The 23,711-nt window shown below is 35.7% G+C and overlaps 1 protein-coding gene and 1 pseudogene across 1 annotated transcript; one reads left to right on the forward strand and one right to left on the reverse strand.

Moving 5' to 3' along the window:
• Positions 1-422: 422 nt before the first annotated feature.
• Positions 423-4,068, reverse strand: LOC115978338. Its single transcript, XM_031100361.1, has 4 exons — positions 3,705-4,068; positions 3,350-3,607; positions 1,717-1,849; positions 423-459 (listed from the first exon to the last, which is right to left on the reverse strand). The coding sequence occupies exons 1-3, from the start codon at positions 4,010-4,012 to the stop codon at positions 1,843-1,845; spliced, it is 573 nt and encodes a 190-aa protein (XP_030956221.1). The 5' UTR covers positions 4,013-4,068; the 3' UTR covers positions 423-459; positions 1,717-1,842.
• Positions 4,069-21,546: 17,478 nt separating this feature from the next.
• LOC115958203 lies at positions 21,547-23,312 on the forward strand (annotated as a pseudogene).
• The last annotated feature ends 399 nt before the right edge of the window (positions 23,313-23,711 follow it).

The following is a 23,711-nucleotide window of genomic DNA, read 5'->3' on the forward strand; positions in this document are numbered from 1 at the left end:
CCTACACTTATGATCTCTCCAAGCCTTCCCAATTTTTGTAAAGTAAATTTCTTCAGACCCTCATATGCCTCAGGATTATTAGGGACTTGGTATTTTCGCTACAATCAAATAGTTGAGTTATCAAATTATAAATGTTTTCATGCTAAAATACTTATGTCAAACCTAGTACAAAATGTCATAATTACAAGTATTATAACTTCTTTAATACCTTTACAAGATGCCAACACTCTTCTTTAAGTTCTTCTGGCATGGCCTTCCAGTCAAGGTATTTAATTGGGCACATGTGAGGTTTCCGTGCAATCGTACCCAAGAAACCAATGAAAGTCCTCGCCCCCTCATCAACCGGTTGATGCATGCTATTTAGTGGCAACTCAATTTCTTGATCATTGGGAAGATCCCAAATTTCCAAGTACTTATTTGGTCCACGAGTGACACGTTTAGCTGGTTGCACATCTGATCCTAAAAGGAGAAAATATCCAATGTCAAACAACAAAACATGCAAAGCTAGCCTTTTAAAACATGGGTGGTTATTATTCTTTTTGCAACATGTGAGTAATTGCATAAACCTTGATGAGGCAGTGGAAATATTAAAAAAAAAAATGTTATCAAATTTATGGTATCAATCAATTTTTTTTCTCTCTTGGTAAGCCTAACTTTCTCTTTTTCTACTCCATGTGGAAAAAATAGTAAATAAATATGCATGTGCAAACCATATTTTATATCATGAATATGACCCATGATCTCATATGCCCTATGTATGATAAGTTGGATTTCCTTGAAAATTTCATTTAAAAAAACTCAGACTACAAACAAAAATACCTTTGTTGATCTTGAAATAACTTCTTGACAAAACCATTTTTTTATGTTTGCATATATAATCCTGTTGGTTTACAATGTTGATTGAATTAACAAGATATTATGGTGTTATTCGACAATTACTTTGAAAAGGTAAACCTAACATAGACCCACACAAGTTTGGTCATGAAATATTGCAACTGTAAGTAGGATCTAGCTTGAAGCAAATGATGCATTAATAAGGCTTAAAAGATGTATAAATACTAGAAAGGAAAGATACAATCAAATTTAATGCATTGTTGAAAAATAAGCAAAACAATAAATGCAAGCAACACAACATGCACACACAATTTAAATTTGTTATAATCCCCAATATACCTAAAGTGTTCTTACACTGATAACACATCAAATAAAGTTTGTCTCCTAAACTTTCTCACTAGATAACTTACAAGATTAAACTTACACCATAAACAATAGCTACACTACCATCACGATTATAACATAATAACTTCCTACTCCTAATTATTTAAAATAATGCACATTCTTATAATTTTTTTCTAGCCAATGTGAGATTTCAAAACTTATTCTCTCTCATGATCTAGACTTAAACATTTATGAATCAAATTGACTCATCTTTATACCTTGTGAAAATATTGATAATTTACATATGTGGGGGTTAGCTGTAGTTGTCATCAATTTAGATTTTGACCAATTAATAATGGGGCATATCTTGTTCACTCATTGTAGTTTTCATTGCTTCCTTTCTTCAAAACTCAATAGAATCTTCGTCAAACTCCTTTAATGGTTAAGGTATCTTTACAAATGATCTTCCCCAAATCAAATCATATATATATTCATATTCAGTTGCTTCTACCCATACCTTCTATATGGATGGTAAACTTTTGACTAAAAAGCCCATACCTTGTGTAGAAGCTTCATGCATTTCTTGGTCCCCGACTTTATCCGCATCTTGTGAAGAAGCTCTTTCCAATGTAACACTCTTGGGACGTGTGTGCAGATTTGCCTTTCGCTTTGCCATTTCAATTGTCAAAGTCTAAAATAAACAAGTATATAAGCACAATGACAAGTAATGGTACAAGTAATTGCAAATACAACAACTCCAACTACTTTCAACACTAAAACAACACAAATTATTATATAGTCATATAATTCAACATTAGAATTTAACAAGTACAATGTTGTTGGCTTAAGTCAAGATAACAGGTTTTGGAATTTAAAAAATAATAATAATAATTTCAAGCCCCAATTAAGAAACATGTAATAAAATTACTATAAAGTTCATCATAATAGCAAAAATAATATATACTTAATAAAAAGTTAGTATTTGTCATTTTAACATTCATCCATTCTATGAAGTTCAATGTAAATTGTTACAAAACAACTCAGTTAAGTGTTAAAAATACCTTTTTTCTTTTCTTTTATTTTTTTCCCTATTAAGCAATAATGAATTTCGTTAAAGAATGTGCAAGAAGGGGCACAACCTAGTCATCATCACTAGACTCATCATCATTGGATCCATCATCATTGGACTCATCGTCATTAGACTCATAAACATCATCACTAAGCTCTTCATCATCAATAAAGTCTTGTTCAAGAAATTCATCCTCACTAATCAACGGTGTATCATAAATGGTTCCTTCTTCATCAACTCGAGCCCAAGCATGGTTGTCATTTACATCATCACATGCATCATCAGTAGTTACATTATAAGGGACATTCTCCATATATGTATCCACTTCATCATCATCATCATCATCATCATCTAAAGCTTGAATACCAACATCAAACATTTCCTTAGGTTTGGTTCTGACCACTACCACCCAATCTTTATGTCTTACATCCTCCACATAAAACACTTGCGAAGCTTGAGATGCTAATACATAAGGTTCATCAATCAATTGATCACCTATGTGTATCAATCTTGAAAAATTGACAAGGGGAAATCCAAACTCATCTTTTTTGCATCCTCTCCCACTAATAACATTAGCCCATTGACATTTGAATAATACATATCGATACTTGTCAGAGTAGTTCAACTCAATAATATCGATTAGTACACCATAATAAGTAGCACCACCTTCAGTAACAACACAAACTCCACTATTTTGAGTTTTTCTAGTTGCCTCAAAATCTTTGGTGCAAAACTTCAAACCGTTTATAACATAACGCTTGAACCATTTTGTTTCATTATTTGGATATCGAGCAAGCCATCTAACTTTATCAGAGATTTCCTTTTTCTTAGAGGCATCCATTGACATCACCTATTATAGAGAAAAACTTTTATTATAAGTATGTTATCTAAAGTATTACAACCAATAGTGCTATATATGTATATATGCTTTACTTACATATTCCCTAAACCAGTTGCAGAATTTCTCTATGTGCTGCTTTTGAATAACATCATCAGTCACATGAGAAGGGAAATCAGCCTTAATCTCTACTATATGTTCACTATGTACACAAACGTGTTAGTGTTAAGCTAGAGTATTGCATTGGAATGTCGTTAAAGGATACGCAAGGACATATCACTTACTCACGAAATGGGGTGATTTCTTCACAATTGAATAGCACATAACGATATGCTTGGATCCATGAATTTGAATCTAGTGTAATGCTCACCACTGCACCCATGGATTCCTCAACATTCCTTACAGGCCGATTAAATACAGTTTCAACAAATTTAAAATAGCGTGAACAGAATGTTAAGCATTCCTCTGTTATATACCCTTCTGCAATGGAGCCTTTTGGATAAGTTTTATTATGCACGTAAGACTTAAGCCTTGACAAGTACCTATTGGAAAACCCAAGATCAACAACGGGAAATTGGTAAGTTTAAAAAATAAAAAAAATAAAAAAAAACAAATAGACCAAGTTCCTATATGTGTTACCTCTCTATGGGATACATCCAACGATAATGAACTGGACCAGCAACTTTGGTTTCGCTAGCCAAATGCATGACTACATGTACCATCACTGTAAAGAAAGAGGGAGAGAATATCTTTTCCAACTCACACAATGTCACTGCAATTCTCTTCTCAAGAGCCCCAAGTTCCTCCACATTTAGTACTTTGGAACATATCTCCCTAAAGAAACAAGATAAGTCAATTAAATGCCTACTCACTTCAGGGGGCAAAGATCCACGTATTGCTATTGGAAAAAACTGCTGCATTAAGATATGATTATCATGGCTCTTCATCCCACTAATCTTGCGTTCTTTGAGTTTAATGTAACGTGAGATGTTTGAAGAATATCCATCTGGCATTCTTACATCTTTCAAAACTTGCAGAAAACAATCCTTTTCACTAGCATTCATATGGTAGCAAGATGTGGCATACATGTCTGATCATTCCCAACCTTTTTCAAGTGAAATTCACTTCTTATACCCATATCTTTTAAATCTTGGCGTGCCTTCAAGTTATCCTTTGTCTTGCCATCCAAGTTCAACAATGTGCCGATTATATTATCAACTACATTCTTCTCAATATGCATCACATCAAGATTGTGACGCAACACATGGTACTCCCAATAAGGCAAGGTGAAAAATATACTTCTCTTCTTCCACACAGTTAAGGATTCCTCCCCTCGTTTTCTTTTATCGGTCAAATTAACTTTTTTCTTCCCAAACACATGAACGGCTACAGCATCCGTTTGTAACATGATTTCCCCTCCGGATGTTGTAATAGGAGCTGATCTCTTATCAATATTCCCATCAAATGATTTTTTTTGCTTACGGAATCTATGATCACTATCCAAGAATTGCCTATGTCCAATGTAACTAAATTTCCTTCCATATCTTAACCAACGAGATTGTTTATCATAGTTACAAGAGGGACATGCAAGAGAACCTTTAGTACTCCAACCCGAGATATCACCATATGCAGGAAAATCATTTATGGTCCACAATAATGCAGCATGCATTTGGAATGATTTTTTGGAAGACACATCAAATGTTTCTACTCCAACATCCCATAACTCCTTCAATTCTTCTACTAGGGGTTGTAAGAAAACATCAATATCGTTCCCAGGTGAGGTTGGACCAAGAATCAATAATGATAGCATGAAATAAGATCTTTTCATTAAACATGTGTTTTTTGTGTTGATTAACTCTGTTAAACATGTTTCTCCCAAAAAAAAAAAAAAAAAAAAACTCTAATATATAAAAGGTTCATTTGGTTTAGCAAAGGCCTGTTTGGTATTGCATTTTAAACAATAGTTTTCAGTATTTAAATATTTAAAATTGTTGTTTTTAAGAGTGTTTGAATTATGTTATTCAAAATATGGTGTTTAAATACTTAATTTTAAAAAGCTCCTTATACTAGTTTTTAAGATGCAAACAATGTTGTTGTAAATAAGTTAAAAACTATGGGACCCCCTAATTTAACAAATATTAATTGAATGTCTCTCTTTTTCGTTTTCTCTTCATCTCTCTCTCTCCCCATTTCGTTGTCCTCTAAGAGCATTCACAGCAGTGGAGGCATATTGCTATATTGTTAAAATTTAGATCCACAAACACAAAAAGTAAGCTCCAGTAGTGGAGCTATACTTATTTTTTTTTAGCTGATTTGCTACAATGCACATTTATCTATTGATGTGCACTGTTCATGAAAGCTAAAAAAAAATAATAACATTTTAATAAATTTCTCTCACCTCTTTCATTTAAAAAATATTTTCTCTTTCTTTCTTTTTCACTGTTTCTCTCTCCGGCTTCTCTTCTTTCTTCCTTTTTCCTTCTCATTTTTTTTTCTCTCCCTCATCTACTCTTTGCTTCGTCGACTGTTCTAGGTTCATCTTCATCGCCCAGTCTTTCATTGCCGATCTTTATAATCGATCTTCATGGCCGATCTTTATAACCGATCTTCATCACCGATCCTTCATCGCCGATCTTTACCCCCGATCTTCATCGCCGATCATTCATCGCCCAGTCCTTCATCGCCAATCCTTCATTGTTGATCTTCATCGCCCAGTCCTTCATCGCTGATCTTCATCGTCGATCCTTCATTGCCCAATCCTTCATTGCCGATCTTCATTGCCGTCCCATCTCTAGGTTTTGTGATGGTGGTTTGGCTGGATTTCATGGTGGCTGTGGGCGGCTGTTCTTGGTTGGCCGTGGTGGTGGATCGGTTTGTGGAGTTTTTATTGTAGTGAGATAGAATATTTTATCGTAGTAGATATATTATTTTATTGTGATGTTTATATTATTTTATTGTGTTGAAAGCTAAGATAGATCCACTACTGTAGCATGTGTGTAGGTAAAATAGAAAAAGTAACTTTTAGTGGAGCTAAATTGCTAAATTTTTAGCTCCACTGCTGTCGATGCTCTAACTCTCACAAAGGAACAAAGTCAAGATCATTGTAGAAAAAAGAAAAGAAAAAAAAAAAAAAAAAGGAAAAAACTGCCAACCCAGAAAAAAAAAAAAAAAAAAAAAAAAAAAAAAAAAAAAAAACACCAAACCTGTGGGGCTCTTAGTTTTGGTTGAATGACTAGGGTGTAGTTTTATGACTTGCAAAATAGGTCTTTGGGAATGGGTGGAAAGAAAAGGAAGAAGAAGATGGGAAGAAAATGAAGAAGGAGATGAGAAGAAGACGAGGGAAAAAGAGAAAGAAGAAGATAGGAAGAAGAGGAAGTGTCAGAATGTGTCTGGCTGTGGGAATGGGTGGGCCGTGGGCAAAAAATTAAAAAACTTAAAAATACTATTATTGTCAGAAAAAGTAAGAACTTTATCACTTAAAAAAAAAAAAAAAAAAAAAAAAACGTACAAATACATGTTTTTATAACACTTTTTAAACTATAATTTTTACATTATTTAAACAACAATACTTGGACATCGTTACCAAAAACCCCAAATCACGCCAAAAATAATCAGGAAAAAGTAGATTTTTAAGAATTATTATTGTTTTTCATAATTGCATTTTAAATACTTTTTTACAATTAGATTTTTAAGACTTAAATCAAATCATATTCAGACCAAATTAAGGGTGGCTAGTCCAATGCTACCCATCCTTATAGATGAATGAATGTTGCTTCACACTTGTACGTACAGGAATATTTCTTACACACAATATCCAATAATTTCACATTTGACATCCACCTTTTTAAGAATATCATATTCTACTCATGATTTTGATGATGTGTACATAGTGTATATATTAGAGTGTAAGATATGCAATGCCTTTTCTTTAAGAGGTTAAGGTGGTTAGAAGACAAAATTACATAGTCTGAAGTTTACTTTATGAGCATAATTGGACTTTTAAATTTCAAGTGAGCTTTATTAGTCACTAAGTTTAAAAAATGAACATTATTGGTCATTTTGTTAACTTCCATTAACTTTCTTACTTATGTGTCTAATGTAACTGTGGGGCCCGATAATTCGTGGCCCAGGCCCATTCTACGTTTGGGCCTAAGGCCTAAGCCGAGGAGAGCTATTGCCGAGGACGCATAATGAAAGTCCAAGAAGGGCACGAGGACATGGCCGAGGATGATCTTATGCTTAGCACCTCCCAAAACGCCTGAAGAAAAAGGGGAAACTCAGTACAGGGGCAAGACAAGGGAGAAAGCTGCCAACATCGTAATACAGAATCCTACATCTGATAAGCCCATGCTCCAAACCATGCCATTTAACTTTTCCAACGACCCCCAACCACTCTAGGTATGGATTGATAGGACAGGTCTGCACCCCAGAAAGTAAAACTTACACATAGACACTAAAAGGGAAAATGATCACTAGTATAAAAGGGAAAGAAAGCGAAGGAGAAAAGGAAGGGTACAATTCTCCACGGACACTGTCCGAGGACTTAGATCCCACAACCCACACTAATGGAGGACTTAGCTAGTCAAGCCAAGTCCGCCCATATAAGAGATTCCATAGAAACCCCGATTACACCGCTCACCTGTGCCCAAGGTCCTGCCTTTCAAGCCCACTCTCTACAAATCATATTGTTAGGACCCTTTACATACGAGCCCAACGTCATTCTTGGGTCGTTAAAAATCGTGTCCCTACAATTGGCACCGTCTGTGGGGAGGCTTGCTCGATGGCGTAGGTGGCGGTGGAGTTGAGCCTCTGTTAAGCAAAGGTCTGCGAAGATTCCTCCATTCCCAGCGACATGCTGTTGTTGCTCCGACATAAATTTCCGCTAGGGGCTACGCCTCGCAGTGCCAATAGCACGGGCAATTCTAGGGGCTTCTAACATCCAGCTAGCTCCCCCTACCTTGGTCAAAGGGCTAATGTTCAAAAACTAAATAAATAAATAAATGAATACAAGTTTTGGACAGAACCAAGGCCTTGTATGGTCCTCGGACTCAAGCCTCTGGGGAAACCAACTACTTAGAAGAAAACTACAAGTTTTGGACAGAACCAACGCCTTGTATGGTCCTCGGACTCAAGCCTCTGGGGAAATCAACTACTTAGAAGAAAAATTACAAGTTTTGGACAGAACCAACGCCTTGTATGGTCCTCGGACTCAAGCCTCTGGGGAAACCAACTACTTAGAAGAAAAACTACAAGTTTTAGACAGAACCAAGGCTTTGTATGGTCCTCGGACTCAAGCCTCTAGGGAAACCAACTACTTAGAAGAAAACTACAAGTTTTGGACAGAACCAAGGCCTTGTATGGTCCTCGGACTCAAGCCTCTGGGGAAACCAACTACTTAGAAGAAAAACTACAAGTTTTGGACAGAACCAAGGCCTTGTATGGTCCTCGGACTCAAGCCTCTAGGGAAACCAACTACTTAGAAGAAAACTACAAGTTTTGGACAAAACCAAGGCCTTGTATGGTCCTCGGACTCAAGCCTCTGGGGAAACCAACTACTTAGAAGAAAAACTACAAGTTTTGGACAGAACCAAGGCCTTGTATGGTTCTCGGACTCAGGCCTCTGGGGAAACCAACTACTTAGAAGAAAAACTACAAGTTTTGGACAGAACCAAGGCCTTGTATGGTCCTCGGACTCAAGCCTCTGGGGAAACCAACTACTTAGAAGAAAAACTACAAGTTTTAGACAGAACCAAGGCCTTGTATGGTCCTCGGACTCAAGCCTCTAGGGAAACCAACTACTTAGAAGAAAACTACAAGTTTTGGACAGAACCAAGGCCTTGTATGGTCCTCGGACTCAAGCCTCTGGGGAAACCAACTACTTAGAAGAAAAACTACAAGTTTTGGACAGAACCAAGGCCTTGTATGGTCCTCGGACTCAAGCCTCTAGGGAAACCAACTACTTAGAAGAAAACTACAAGTTTTGGACAAAACCAAGGCCTTGTATGGTCCTCGGACTCAAGCCTCTGGGGAAACCAACTACTTAGAAGAAAAACTACAAGTTTTGGACAGAACCAAGGCCTTGTATGGTCCTCGGACTCAGGCCTCTGGGGAAACCAACTACTTAGAAGAAAAACTACAAGTTTTGGACAGAACCAAGGCCTTGTATGGTCCTCGGACTCAAGCCTCTGGGGAAACCAACTACTTAGAAGAAAACTACAAGTTTTGGACAGAACCAAGGCCTTGTATGGTCCTCGAACTCAAGCCTCTGGGGAAACCAACTACTTAGAAGAAAAACCAACTACAGGGTTTGGACATAACCTGGACGTTATATGGCCTTTAAAATCTACCCCGGAGGGGAATTACCCTTTGATAGTTGGGTTAACCCCTAGACTGAATGGAATCCCCAATCTACCCTCGAATTCTCAATACCAAGGGAACTGATGCGACTGTTATAGGGTCAGGTGTTATCAAAAACACGGCCAAAGTCCCTCACTGCTCGGCAACCCTCTCGGGTGGTTTATTTAGAGTTTATCGTTCTCGGACGGTCGCCTCGCATGCACTACGGGGCACTCAGCTGTTATCTCGGTTAGTTTCATGAGTTTAATCTACTGGGAGTTAGCATTATTATACTTGATAATGTCGACAAGTTCGAATTAGTAGGATTCTGTTTCAAGGTTTCCTGCTCTAAGTATCATTAAAGGAAAATACACATGTAGCATACCCATTCACAAAGTAATTGCCGCAGAAAAGAAAAGTATTTAGAAGGAAACAAATTCATCTTTTATTAGGACAAAGAAATAGTACAATGTACAATGAAAGAGCTTGAATAAGCTTATACTAAAAACTAACTACATAAGCGAAAAGAAAAGAAACAAGGGAGTGAAGAAAAGGCCGAAGAAGAGATGCAGGGAAGAGGGATGCTGCCATTCCAAAATGTTATCCAAGGAGACCATTCCTCAATACTTTTACATGCCTATAACTCAGGCAGCAAAAGAGCCCAACTGGGGGTTAGCACTGTTGAAGAAAAGGTGCAGGGAGCCCAACTTGAGGCTGGCACCGTTGAAGAAAAGGTGCAGGGAGCCGGAAGTTGATGAGCCTCCATGTTAACCACGCCTGCGATAGAGCAGACGACGCTGATGGCGGAAAACCTTACTTCTGATGCATCAAGAATCTGATGCGACCAGTACCTGCTTCGGATTTTGACTGAAGGAGGTAGAGATACCATCCTCACCTTATCAAGATGAAAGATCAACTTAAGTCGGTGTCTCCCCTGTCCAGACCACACCACCTTGAGTCTCGGAGGGGTCCGGTGCCTCTGTGGCGGGTGTAGTCCCTTCACCCCTACCCGTGCCTCAAACATATTGCACTAAGGGTGGATAACAATGGGTATGGAGATTGTGATTATGGCTGAAGGATTATGACTTCGGTTTATGTGTAAGGGGAATAACCTCCTATCCTACTTATTTAGAGGACAAGGAGGTGGTATTTAATTTACGCAGAGCTCCAAGGAACGCTACGGACAAGATGGTTTTGGCTCGATTTCCAATGCCATCTGCAACCATAAGATTAAAAGATCCTTGTGAAGGCGCGCCTCGAGCACTGAAACGTCAAAGGACACCGCGTGACTAAAAGCTAAAGGGATGCCTCTTAATTCGGTGCATCTCCTATGCAAATGGAAAAGCACAAACATCAATAAAGTACAGAATCTGAGTGAGTCATGATGTGGGCCTAACATCATCAAAACCCTCCTCCCCAACTAAAAGTCGTGCAGCAGGATTTTGAGGGGCTATTGTGGGGCCCGATAATTCGTGGCCCAGGCCCATTCTACGTTTGGGCCCAAGGCCTAAGCTGAGGAGAGCTATTGCCGAGGACGCATAATGAAAGCCCAAGAAGGGCACGAGGACATGGCCGAGGATGATCTTATGCTTAGCACCTCCCAAAACGCCTGAAGAAAAAAGGGAAACTCAGTACAGGGGCAGGACAAGGGAGAAAGCTGCCAACATTGTAATACAAAATCCTGCATCTAATAAGCCCATGCTCCAAACCACGCCATTTAACTTTTCCAACGACCCCCAACCACTCTAGGTATGGATTGACAGGACAGGTCTCCACCCCAGAAAGTAAAACTTACACGTGGACACTAAAAGTGAAAATGATCACTAGTATAAAAGGGAAAGAAAGCGAAGGAGAAAGGGATCCCCAGGAGGAGGAAATATCCTGGAAAGGGAGAAAAGGAAGGGTACAATTCTCCTCGGACGCTGTCCGAGGACTTAGATCCCACAACCCACACTAATGGAGGACTTAGCTAGTCAAGCCAAGTCCGCCCATATAAAAGCTTCCATAGAAACCCCGATTACACCGCTCACCTGTGCCCAAGGTCTTGCCTTTCAAGCCCACTCTCTACAAATCATATTGTTAGGGCCCTTTACATACGAGCCCAACGTCATTCTTGGGTCGTTAAAAATCGTGTCCCTACAGTAACAATAACATGTTAATTTTTAAGTGATAGATCATATTTTTTATTATAAAAAAATTACACATGACCACCAACTTACAATCTGAGTTGTCAAAAAAGTTTTAACAAATTAGACTTATTCTAATTCCCAAACAACTTAAATCCCTTTCGCTAGAACCTCAACCACGGCCTCTATTGCAATACCAACAACCAAGCCATAATTGTCGCAGACCTCATCTTGAAATCAAAATCTCACTCTAGTCTCCAGAAGGGCAACAAATATTGACAAATCTTAAACATGTCAAGAAGAAAATTCTATTTAGGTGTTGACTCCAAGTCTTAAATGTGTCTACAAGAAAATTGATTTGCTTATTTTTTTTTTTTTTTTGCCAGCTATTTGTAAAGATCCAGTTAGACTCTTTCGATTATGCATGCCTATGGAATCTAGAAACATTTTAAGCTTTTATTTTTCTCTTCATTTGAATGATTAGTGCTTAGTTTATATAAAACACATTGGTTATTACCTTTGTGTAAGTTATGGATGTTAGTATTTGTTAAAGTTCTCATTAAAAAAAAAATTGTTACCACTAAAAATCTTGACTCTTTTTTTTTTTTTTTTTTTACAAAATAGAAATTCTACTCTAATCTAACTTAAGTGTATATGTGTAAATTTTTCTTTTTGAAACTTGAAATCCGGCCCTTGCTCCCTTACCCCACAAGAACTTTATACTTATGGAGTAACCATTACGCTAAATGTGTGCGGTAGTACAATCTTAACTTTTAAGTGTTTGTGATTATCTGTGAGATCTTGTAGTTATGATCAACCTTACAATTTCTATTTTTAGTTATATTTTGGTGATTTCGATAGTTGTTATTAGTTTGTATAGCTTAAAATAAATAGAAATTATGATTAATATAATTGATTTAAATATATAGTAATTAAATTTCAAATATTGATCATATCTATAATTTATAATCTATAACTAGCATTATGCCCATGTGATGCACGACTTAATCAAAATTCATATGTCAATATATTTTTTTTATTAATTTACTTAAAATTTGATAATAGAATAGCTAATGAAATAAATGAATATTTCACTTTCAAGTAATATAATGAAGGCATATTATGTGAAACTAAGGTATTATAAAATGCATACATATTACTTTTAAGTATTATAAAGTTCATACAATGTATCCAAGAGTTAGACCCTTTTAGATATATATTTAGTTTCTTTAAAACCTTCCCGTGTGTGTGTTAAAATACTTAGTATTCTAAAAAAAAAAAAAACATATATATATAGAGCTTTAAGGCTCAATTAATCACCAACGTATATTTAAATAGAAAAACCTTAAATTTAATAATTAAAAACCATTCAAAACAATAATTGAAATCAAATTCAAGTGGAGACCTCAATTCCATTAAGAATAATCTAAATTACTAAACATTTAAAATAATGAAAAATTTTGCAAAAAAGTTAATGACAAATTCAAATCCACGTAAGTTTAAAGCAAAGCTTACAAATTTTGTTTCATGATATTGGCAAAAAATAATATATGAAAAAAAAATTCAATCATCTTATGCATTCTAAACACAAACATGTTTATTGCGCTCTTTTAATAAGTTATATATATATATATATATATATATATCGGTAAATATTTTTATATCATGAATAAAATATTTTTTTCTTATATATAATTTTGAAATTGTTATTTTAAAATAGAAAATATATTTAATTATCTTAACCCAACGAAAAAGTTACTAATGTTACTTCTTCAAGGTGAGTTTCAAATAGTCGACCAGCTTGGTTCTTCAATTTTACTATTTCTTTTATTCTAACAAATTTCTCTTTAATTTATATTCATGGAAAAATATATGTTACCAATTAAAACTCTTAAAATGGATTTTGAAAGTTCAAATAGTGTAAAAACACCCTTGAATGTTTAGACCCCCAATTTACAAATTAATCAATTCAAGCTTTATGTCAAACAACTAGTGTGCGAAAAATGAACAAAAGCTATAAAACAGAATTGGAAAACAATCTAAGCCAAATTAAAATCACAAACCACAGCAGATAATAAAAGGCAAAGATAAAAGGGAAGGAAGATGCAAACACAATGACAACACGCGATGTGTTATCGAAGAGGAAACCGAAGTCTTCGGTGTAAAACCTCTCCGCCACCCTCCAAGCGGTAAACAATCCACTAGAAAATGTAGTTGGGATACATGGACAACAATAGACCCTCAAAGCCTAATCTACCCAGTGCACCTAAGCCCTCCAAGCTTCTTGCTCCAACGAGATTGCGTTGAACCTATTTCTTTTCTAGCTTCCCGGATTCCACTACTTGACCATAGCATCAACCAATGTAAATTGGTTCCTTCCTAACTGCTTCCCAGAACACTAAACAGCCCTCTCACAGTAATGGATATGGTGAGAAAAAGGTTTTGGTAAAAAGTCTCTCAAGGATTTCACAATGGAGAGGAAGAGAGTTGAGGAATTTGAAGAGACTCTTACGTAAAGATTGTAGATGAATCAATCTTGTTTTACTCTAGGGTTTCTCTCTCAAAATTTTCTCTAGAAGCTCTCTTTCATTTGTGGGTATGAGGGGTATTTATACTGGGGTGAGAAAAGAATGTGAAACGTCAGGTTTTTCAAAACAGGGGTGGCTCGCGGCTTGGACTCACGGCTTGACTGAATCGCGAGTTCCAACCGCGCGATAACAGAACGACCAGTTGTCCTATTTTGTCCTGTAGTGCTCCAGCTAGCATGACGCTTCGACTTCTGGCATGCTTGGCACGTGTACTGCTTCTGGCAGTTTGCAGCCGCGAGTCACCCGCGAGATCAAGCCGCGAGACTCTGTTTTCTTGCACACTTTTGAGCATTCAATCACTCTATCTCACTCACTATCCTTACAACAAAACCCATCTAAATACAGGGTTACTAAATGCTGAAATACAAGCAAATTTGGTATGGAATAAAGCCAATAAGATGGTTGATTAAATTCAACCTTACAGATTTTGATAATAACAGTGAAATAACATATCAAAACCTCCCAAAAAAAAAAAAAATCATAAAATTTATCAAAAAACACATTCAATAAAATCAACGACTTACAATGAATAAGAAAATTAAATACAAAAAAAAAAAAATGTTAATTCAAGAACCTAGTTTCAAATTATTAGGGAGACATCATCTAGACACACGTATACATTATGCACATATAAACATAACACAATTTTTTTTAGAAGAATATAACACAACTAAAAACCTATAATAATAATTTAAATTTAATATTAGGAATATAATCAAAATTATTCACAATCTAAAATTAAGAAACTATACAAATCATAAATTAAGATATAAATGTAGAAAAAGAACAAAGAATATACCTGTTTGTTTCCTCTATCACTTTGAAAGATGAAAGTGTGAGTATGTAATGAACTCCTGAACCAATTATTGTAGAAGAGAACAAATGAAGAAAGAATGCAATCTTGCATTGTCAATTATCATAAGATTTAGGCATTTACACATGGGAGTAAACTTCGTTCTAGATATATATAGGTAGAGTTCCATATGATATAGAATTTAAATCCTATTGAAATTAAAATTTTTAATCAATGTGTTTTGTTGATATCCCATAAAAAAGTGGAATTAAAAAAGTTCAAACTGAGTAGATATAAAGAAATGTTGATGACTTGATGCACCATATGTTACTTACAATTTTTTTTTTTTACTTTATCCAAAAAATAGTTTGGTAAATCACTATGAATAGATAATGGACTTTGGGCTGTTACTCTTTTTTTTTCTTTTTCTTTTTCTTTTTCTAATGAACTGTATACTTGTGTAGTAAAAATAAATAGTAAAGAATTTTGATTGTAATATTAAGATTTTAATAACTTAGAAATTACAGATAAATTTATAATAAAAGGATTAGATGAAGAATTTGAATTGTAATCAAATTAAAATTTTATCAACTTAAAAATTATAGTGAAGCTACTTGGCGCAACCACGACTTCTAAGTTCAATTTTTATTATATAGTATATGATATTCATATAAAGTTGATGACATTAAACTTTTAGTTAATCTCATAATATTGTGTCATGTAAGCTTATCTCATAAATTTACACGTCATTATTCTCATACATAGTATATTATATGTTCTTTAAATAATAAAATATATATTTGCATACGCAAACATAATTTTAATAAATGTCTATTAATAATTATTATATTTATCAAATTTCATAATATATTTTAAAAATTGTATTATATTAATTTTTCTTGTGCATTTCACGAGTTACTAACAAGTGACAGTATAATTTCTCAAAAATTGTTTTGTTGTATAGTAATTAGTATGTACTATTGTGTATCCATTTCCTAATTGCATGGGTCCTTGCTTCATAGCTATCATGATCTCACAAGTTAAGCTAAAAAAACACAAGATTGTTTGGTTTCATGTGTCCGTGTGTGCATCCTTGCTTCATAGCTTCATGATCTCACAAGTTAAGCTATAAAATACAAGATGCCAAGATTGTTTGCTTTAGATTCTCATTCTAACCTAACAAATAAACCAAAATGTACCTTGCAGATTATGATTGCAGGAGGCAGTGACGCTACCACAATTACCCTAACTTGGGCAATAGCGCTACTACTAAACAACCACCATGTGTTGAAGATTGCACAAGATGAGCTTGATGTCCAAGTAGGAAAGGAACGAATTGTAAACGAATCAGACCTTAGTAAGCTAGTCTATCTCCAAGCCATAATTAAAGAGACATTACGTTTGTACCCTATACATCGATTATCAACACCACGTGTATTTTCTGAGAATTGCATTATAGGTGGATACCATGTTCCAAAAGGAACTTGATTAATCACAAACCTTTGGAAAATCCAAAGAGATCCACGCATATGGCTAGACCCATTAGAGTTCAAGCCCGAAAGATTTCTCACCACCAACAAGAATGTTGATGTTAGGAGTCAAAATTTTGAAGTGCTCCCATTTGGAAGTGGCAAAAGACCATGCCCCGGAATAACTTTTGCCCTTCAAATGGTTCCCTTAGCACTAGCTAGTTTTCTACACGTATATGATATCTCAATGCCCTCGGATGCTAAGGTTGATATGACCAAGACAATTGGACTAACATACCACAAAGCCACCCCACTTGAAGTTCTCATCAAATCTCACCTACACCTTCCAAGCTTTATGGATTAAAGACTGTCTAGTAGAATTCATGTGCAGTTGTACATGCATGTAAGGCGGCAGGGCAATCATGTAGCCCATGCTCTAGCTAGGGATGCTAGGTTTTCTTTTCCTTTAAGAGTTTGGATGGAGGAAGTGCCACCAAATGTTTTCAGCTTTGTTGTTAAAGATTTGCAGTAGTTGTTTTTCTTCCCTCCCTGAGAAGGGAGGTTTCTCAAAAAAAAAAAAAAAAAAAAAAAGTGTTTGTTTGGTAAAGATTATTTTCCAACTTATTTTATTATTCAACTTGTTTTTCCTACTATTTATGGATCCCACTGCACTTTTTGGTACTATTCTTGAGTCCACAGTACTATTTCAACAAAATTTTTAATTTCAGTAAAATAAGCGGATTCTAAATGGACCGTAAGAAATGTGGTTCGATCAAAATTTGACCTGATTTGTCTGTACTTTGTTGGTAGGTGTGCCAAATTGCAAGACACTATGAGTTTACTGTTGTAAATGGAAATAACAATGCCTAATTGGAGAATATGGTTATTTCCCCACCTTCATTATGTTGGGTTAGCTTTTCTTGTTAAAGCATGTGCTATGGCATTACCGATAAGTTTAATGTTGTTGAGTGAAAATAACGTAAACCCAGATAAGAGAAATTTGCAATCATTGATCATTTTCTTTAAATATGATGGGCTAAGATTTTAATGGAGAGTGTAATTATGAAATAGACTTTACTTTCAATTTAAAAATATATCTAAGAAAAATGATGAGTAAAATTGTGAAGTTTCAAAAACTTATATGACATAATATTACGAGAATAAATAAAAATAAAAATAATGGATTTATATATTATGTATCTGATTCACGACTTCCATGGCGAACATCACCTTTCAATGAAGATGTCGGCCTAGAAGCACTTGCACCTACTACTACTATGTATATATATTTTTGCACAGTCTATTCCAAGTTTCCAACTATATAGATGGGGTGATTGGGATTTACCAATCAAGCATCCGGTTAATTAGTGAAGAAAGAAAAATAAATAAATAAAGGGGAAAGAGATTGAAGAGAACTGGTGAAAAGGGAAAAAGAGAGTGGAAAGGGAGATAGAGAGATAGTGAAGAAAAAAAAGAAAGTGATAAAATTGAAGGGGGTGATGGTCGGTTGAACGTGTGGTGGGGATAAAGTGAGGAAAAATAGATAGGGAAGTTGGTTGTATTGAATGGTGGGAAATAAAGTGGGGGGAAAATAATTATAAACAAAAAAGAGATAGAAGGAAAAGTATGTCAATTATAATGTATGTAATGGATATTAATAAATACAATTTTTTATTTTTGGCATTTTATGTAATGAATGTCAATTATAATGAATTTTTATTTTTATTTATAAAATATATTTATAAGAAACAATTAATTCTTTTTGTTACTATAGTCGTACTAATAATATAGTCATACTAATAAAATTGGTTGAATGTGAGAAAATGCATTCTACATAATCTACACTTCTTCAAACTTATTCAACATAATCATTTTTAAATAAAAGTTTCAGCATAATACCTAGCTTACACAATTTTTTAGAATAACACATGACGAGGATACATCATTCAAAATGCATTATGTTGAAGCATTTTTAAGGAATGTTAAAAGTAGTACATGTTTTACTACATGAAATTTATAAGTTGTTGTGATAATAAATGTAATTAATAGATTTCAATCTCCTAATAACTAAATATTCAAATTGCCTAATATTTATAACTGATGACACAATAATTTATAAGCTTAATGTAAAAAAACTGGTATTACATTTATCACTACTCATAGAAGTTACCTAAAATAAAAACAGACCATACAAACAAAATGTCCTTAATGTTAAAGAAAAATCCTAAATCCGCTCTATGTTTACATTTGAATTAAAATAAAGGATTACTAAGCAATAACAATATATATGGGAACAAAAATTTCAACAAGCATCAATAGAAACACAATCACGTAAAACACCAAATTCTATGTGGAAAACTCTTCGGTGTAGAGGAAAAAACCATGGGCAGCTTCGAAAAATATCTACTATGAAATATGAATCCCAACTCTGCCAAACTTGAGTCTACAATAAATTGGATATACAATAAATAAATTTCAACGAGTAAAATACAATCTCACCACAAAACCAATAGCAAAGATCTTCCCTTTGAACTCTTCAACTCTCTATAATTGTAGCACCCAAAAACATCCAAGAGAACTTCACAAATTTATCTTCCTTATGTAGCTTGAGCATAGTTTGAGACAAAATAAATAAATAAAATGTCTTAATTTTCTTTTTCACTTTCACATGCTCTCACTGTATTTTCTCTCTGTTTCTTTCAAAATACACCTCTTAAAACTCTCTGTGCCTTGCTCTCAATATTTTGGTTTGTTGTTGAAAGGACTCAATTTGTAACGACCCCAAAATGATATTGGGTTCACATGTTAAGGGCCCAAACAATATAATTTGTAGAGCGTGGGCTTGAAAGGCTAGGCCTCGGTCACTGGACGGTAATTCGTCATGATTTCCATAGCGATTTGCACAAGGGTGAACTTGACATGTCTAACAATACTCTTTTCCGGTATGTCCTGAGTGGCTCCGGTCTCTAGACCTCGTCCGAGGAGCTTCATGTTCTTATTATTCTCCTTTTTTAGGACTCCATGGTCTGGGAGACGACTTGTCCCCCCTCCCCCCCTCTCTGAATTACTTCTCTTTCCTTTTTATACTAGCATTTACCCTCTCTCTAACGCCCACGTGTACGCTCAACTTTCTAGGTTTGATACTTGTCCTATCAGCCCGTACCTAGAGTGGTTGGGGGTGGTTATAAAAGCTGAAGGGCATGGCGAAGAGCATGGTCCTATCAGGCGCAGAGTTCTTTATTGCAGTTTTGGCAGCTTTTTACTTGAGCCGCTCCTGTACTGTACTCGCCCTTTTTTTTTAGGGGCATTAGGGGATGCCGAGAACAAGATTATTTTCGACCATATCCTTAGGCCGTTTTGGACTTTCATTGTGCATCCTCGACAATATCTCTCCTTAGCTCGGGCCTTGGGCCTTAATATAAAGTGGGCCGGGGTCATAAATTCTCTGACCCCACAGTTGTAAAAGCGGAAGCTTTAGTACCAATTTGTTGAGAATAGCAGAAATGTAAATATCTATTTGTTATGTGTGTATCCAAATAATAGTGAGTTTATGCAAAATAGAAATAGAAAAACAAAATATACAATCACACGGGAACACAAAATTTTACGTGGTTCGACTTTTGGGCTACGTCCACGGGCGGCGTCGAAGAGAAAGTTTTACAAACAAAAAAAATGAGATTACAGAGGTGGTACCAAAATACCCTTACAAAACCTAAACTCAAATACACCCCCCACCCCCCCCCCCCCCCCAAAAAAAAAAAAAAAAAACTCTCATTCACGTGACTAGAAAAACCTGAAAATTTATAAAACAAATTCACGCCTTCGCACTCTATACAAAATAGCAAAGAATAGAAAAACTTATTCTAATATTGTGGCACTCATAACACTAAACGATAGCCGCATAAACTAGTATATATATATATATATATATAGAGAGAGAGAGAGAGAGAGAGAGAGAGAGATGTGGGCCTTTTGTCGTGGGGTGCAATACAAACTAGTAGAATTGCTTAAGTCAGCAAAACATAGTCCTATTAGTTCTAGGACTTGGTTAGTTCCTTTCACCAAATTAAAAGCCACATAACAACATGGTCTGTATCTCACACTCCAACACGAAAATTTTTCTTCAGCCAAAAACCAGCGTGTCCCACACGCCTAAAGTCAAGTCTCTTTTCTACAAGCTTGCAAGACAAGCTCATTTAGAGCTTTGATAAGGTGTGGGCTGGATCCATGGGGCTATGATGCACCCAACAATGAATATGTAAACATAAAGGATTCCCACAAAAGGTATATAAAGGAGTCCCTGCAACCTTATCCTAAAATGGATTTTCTTCCATCTTCCCTGAATTCTGCCACCATAGCTGTACTTTTAGCCATAATTCTTTTCTCCAACTGTCTTCTAAAGAGGCCCCGAGTTAGCCTAGCTAAAACTAGTGATGACTTCAGGAATTTTTCCTAAAGTGTTTATTAAGAAACATAAATTACCCTCTCCTTTATTTATTAATTATTGTTGTTTGGTTGTTTCATTAATTTTTTTTTTCTTTTATAAACTATAATTTTTTATATTGTTGTTTCATTAATTATAAAATTATTAATTTTTGTTTAGCCTAACATAATTTAATTTGTTTTTTTTTTTTTTTTTTTATAATGTATTGGTTAATTAAATTATTAATTATTGTTTATTAGTTGCTTCTCCCAATTAATTATTGGTTGATTAAATTATTGTTTATTAGTTGCACTAGCACACACCCCATGTGCATTTACTTCCCCCAATTAAATATCCCACCTCAGCTCCATGCCCCCATCCACCCCCCACTCAATAGACAAGCCTCATGGCCCCCAATTACGAGAACCAATCAAATAAATTCACAATCACAAATCACAATATACTAAAAGACAATTAATTGTCTCTCACCAACACCAACACCAACGGATAAAGCCAAAAACAGGGGCTAATATTAATAAAGTTATAAAGTAAAACTAAGCAATCAGCCAATCACAGTTCAAAGAGAACTAGATAAAGTCTTAAAGAGAGAGAGAGAGACTCTCATTTCATTTCACTTTCATTCTTCAGAATCAGATAAAGAAAGAGAGACTGAGACTGAGAGAAACCCATTAACCCAATAACTCGTATATGTAAAAGAGAAAAAGAGAGAGAAGTTAAGTGTAATGATGAAATACCTTGAGGTTGAGGGAGTAGGGAGGCCTAAGGCTGAGGGGCAGCGCCGTCGGGCAGCATGTCGAGGTGAGGAAGACCGATCTCTGATTCGATCGAACCGATCTCCGATCTCTGATGCCCGATGTGTTCTAAAGCTCGAGTTTGAGGCCCGATGTGATGATCGATGTGCTCTGTTGCTTGAGGCGGAGGAGTCGTCTGTTGGTTGTTGTCGTTGATGACTAATGTGGTTTTTTGTTTCTTTAGGTTAGGTTTCTGATTTCAGTTTTTGCCTTCGATGAATCAACGGACGCGTATATTGGGTTTTAGGTTTGTTTTTTTTTTTTTTTTTTTTTTTTTTTTTGGAGAATCTGTGGATTTGCTACCATCTGTAATCTATTGGGTTTGCTTTATCCTTTTTTTTTTTTCCCTCTAGATTGGGTTTGCTTTACCATTTATTGTTTAGGATTGATGTTGGGCTTTTTTTTCCCTGGTGGGCTTGCTATGTTACAATTTTTTTTTTTTATTTATTTTTTTTTATAATTTGAGGGTGTCCCTAATTTTGGTTGAGGGTGTTCCTAATTTTTTTTAAGGGTAAACAAATAATTTTTTTTAATTTATATATATATATATATATTTTCCAAGTCAAGGTGTTCCTGGGAACATCGTGGACTAAATGTGGCGTCGCCACTAGCCAAAACAACACCAATTCCTACTGGTGCATGGCTTGTAATTGGTCACCTTCCTCTATTGGGAGCAACTCAGACCCCCCACATAACTTTGGGAGCCATGGCTGACAACTACGGACCACTTTTTACAATCAAGCTTGGATTGCACCCTGCTTTGGTGTTGAGCAGTTGGGAGATGGCTAAGGAGTGCTTCACTACCAATAACTTGGCCGTGTCCTCGCGGCCCAAACTAGTAGCCAAAAAACACTTGTGCTATAACTACGCTATGTTTGGCTTTGCACCCCATGGTCCCTATTGGCGTGAATTGCGTAAAATTAGTAACCACTTTAGAGCTACTATCTAATTGCCAGCTTAAGAAGCTTTCCCACATCAGAGTCTCCCAAGTTGAGAACGATATAAAAGATTTATACAAACTTTGGATCAAGAAAAAGAACGGGTCAGGCTTGATTTTGGTGGAGTTGAAGCAGTGGTTTGGGGATATGAACCTCAACGTGATTCTTAGGATGATTGCTGGAAAGAGGCTCGGTGTTGCCAAAAGGCCTTGGGGGACTTCTTTCATCTTTTGGGGTTGTTTGTGGTGTCCGATGCTATTCATTTTCTTGGGTAGTTAGATTTGGGTGGACATGAAAAGGCCATGAAGAAAACTGCAAGGGAATTGGATGGAATTCTTGGGGAATGGTTGGAAGAGCATAAGTGAAAGAGAGCTTCATTTGAGAATAAAGGGGAGGAAGATTTCATGGACATAATGCTCTCTGTCCTTGATGATGCCGAGCTTGAAGGTTACGATGTTGATACCATCAACAAATCCACATGTTTGGTATGTTTTCTCTTTTCACTTCTTCATGGAGTTTTGCTCAAAGGGCCTTGCTTGAACATGTTCCAAGCAAGGTGGCTCTCAAATGCAGGGCATACCAAAAATAATCATCTCAAAACTGACTTTTTAAGACTTAGGTCTATTTGGATACCGCTTATTGCTGAAAACTGAAAATTGAAAATACTGTAGTAAAATAATTTTTAAATATGTGAATAGTGTCGTGGAACCCAGTTTGAAAGTTATTTTTGCTGAAAAAAGTACTTGTAGGTCCCATGAATAGTGCACGAAACCCACTAAAAATGCTGAATGCTGAAAACTTTCAATTTTCAACGTTATCCAAACGTGCACTTAGGGTCCGTTTGGATATCGCTTACTGTTGAAAACTAAAAACACTGTAGCGAAATAATTTTTAAATGTGTGAATAGTGCTGTGGAACCTAGTTTTAAAGTTAGATTTGCATTTTTCCATATTTGTGAGTCCTGTGAACAGTGCATAGGACCCAGCCAAAAAAACGTAGACGCGTTGTCTACCACTATCCAAACCCAGCCTTAGTGTGAGTTTGGATAACGCATTTTGCTCGTTTCAGTGTGACTATGTTTTTTTTAGTGGGTACATGGGCACTGTTCATGAGACCCACAAATACAGAAAATGCAAATTTAATTTTAAAACTGGGTCTCAT

Source organism: Quercus lobata, chromosome 2, assembly GCF_001633185.2.
Source record: "Quercus lobata isolate SW786 chromosome 2, ValleyOak3.0 Primary Assembly, whole genome shotgun sequence".
NCBI classification, from domain to species: Eukaryota; Viridiplantae; Streptophyta; class Magnoliopsida; order Fagales; family Fagaceae; genus Quercus; species Quercus lobata.

What these genes read in the sequence shown, in the direction of transcription:
- LOC115978338 (XM_031100361.1), bottom strand. Translation starts at nt 4,012, where the DNA reads ATGAAGAGCCATGATAATCATATCTTAATGCAGCAGTTTTTTCCAATA. An exon ending in TGGATGTATCCCATAGAGAG is followed by an intron (nt 3,608 to 3,704) that starts GTAACACATATA and finishes GTTTTCCAATAG; the next exon opens with GTACTTGTCAAGGCTTAAGT.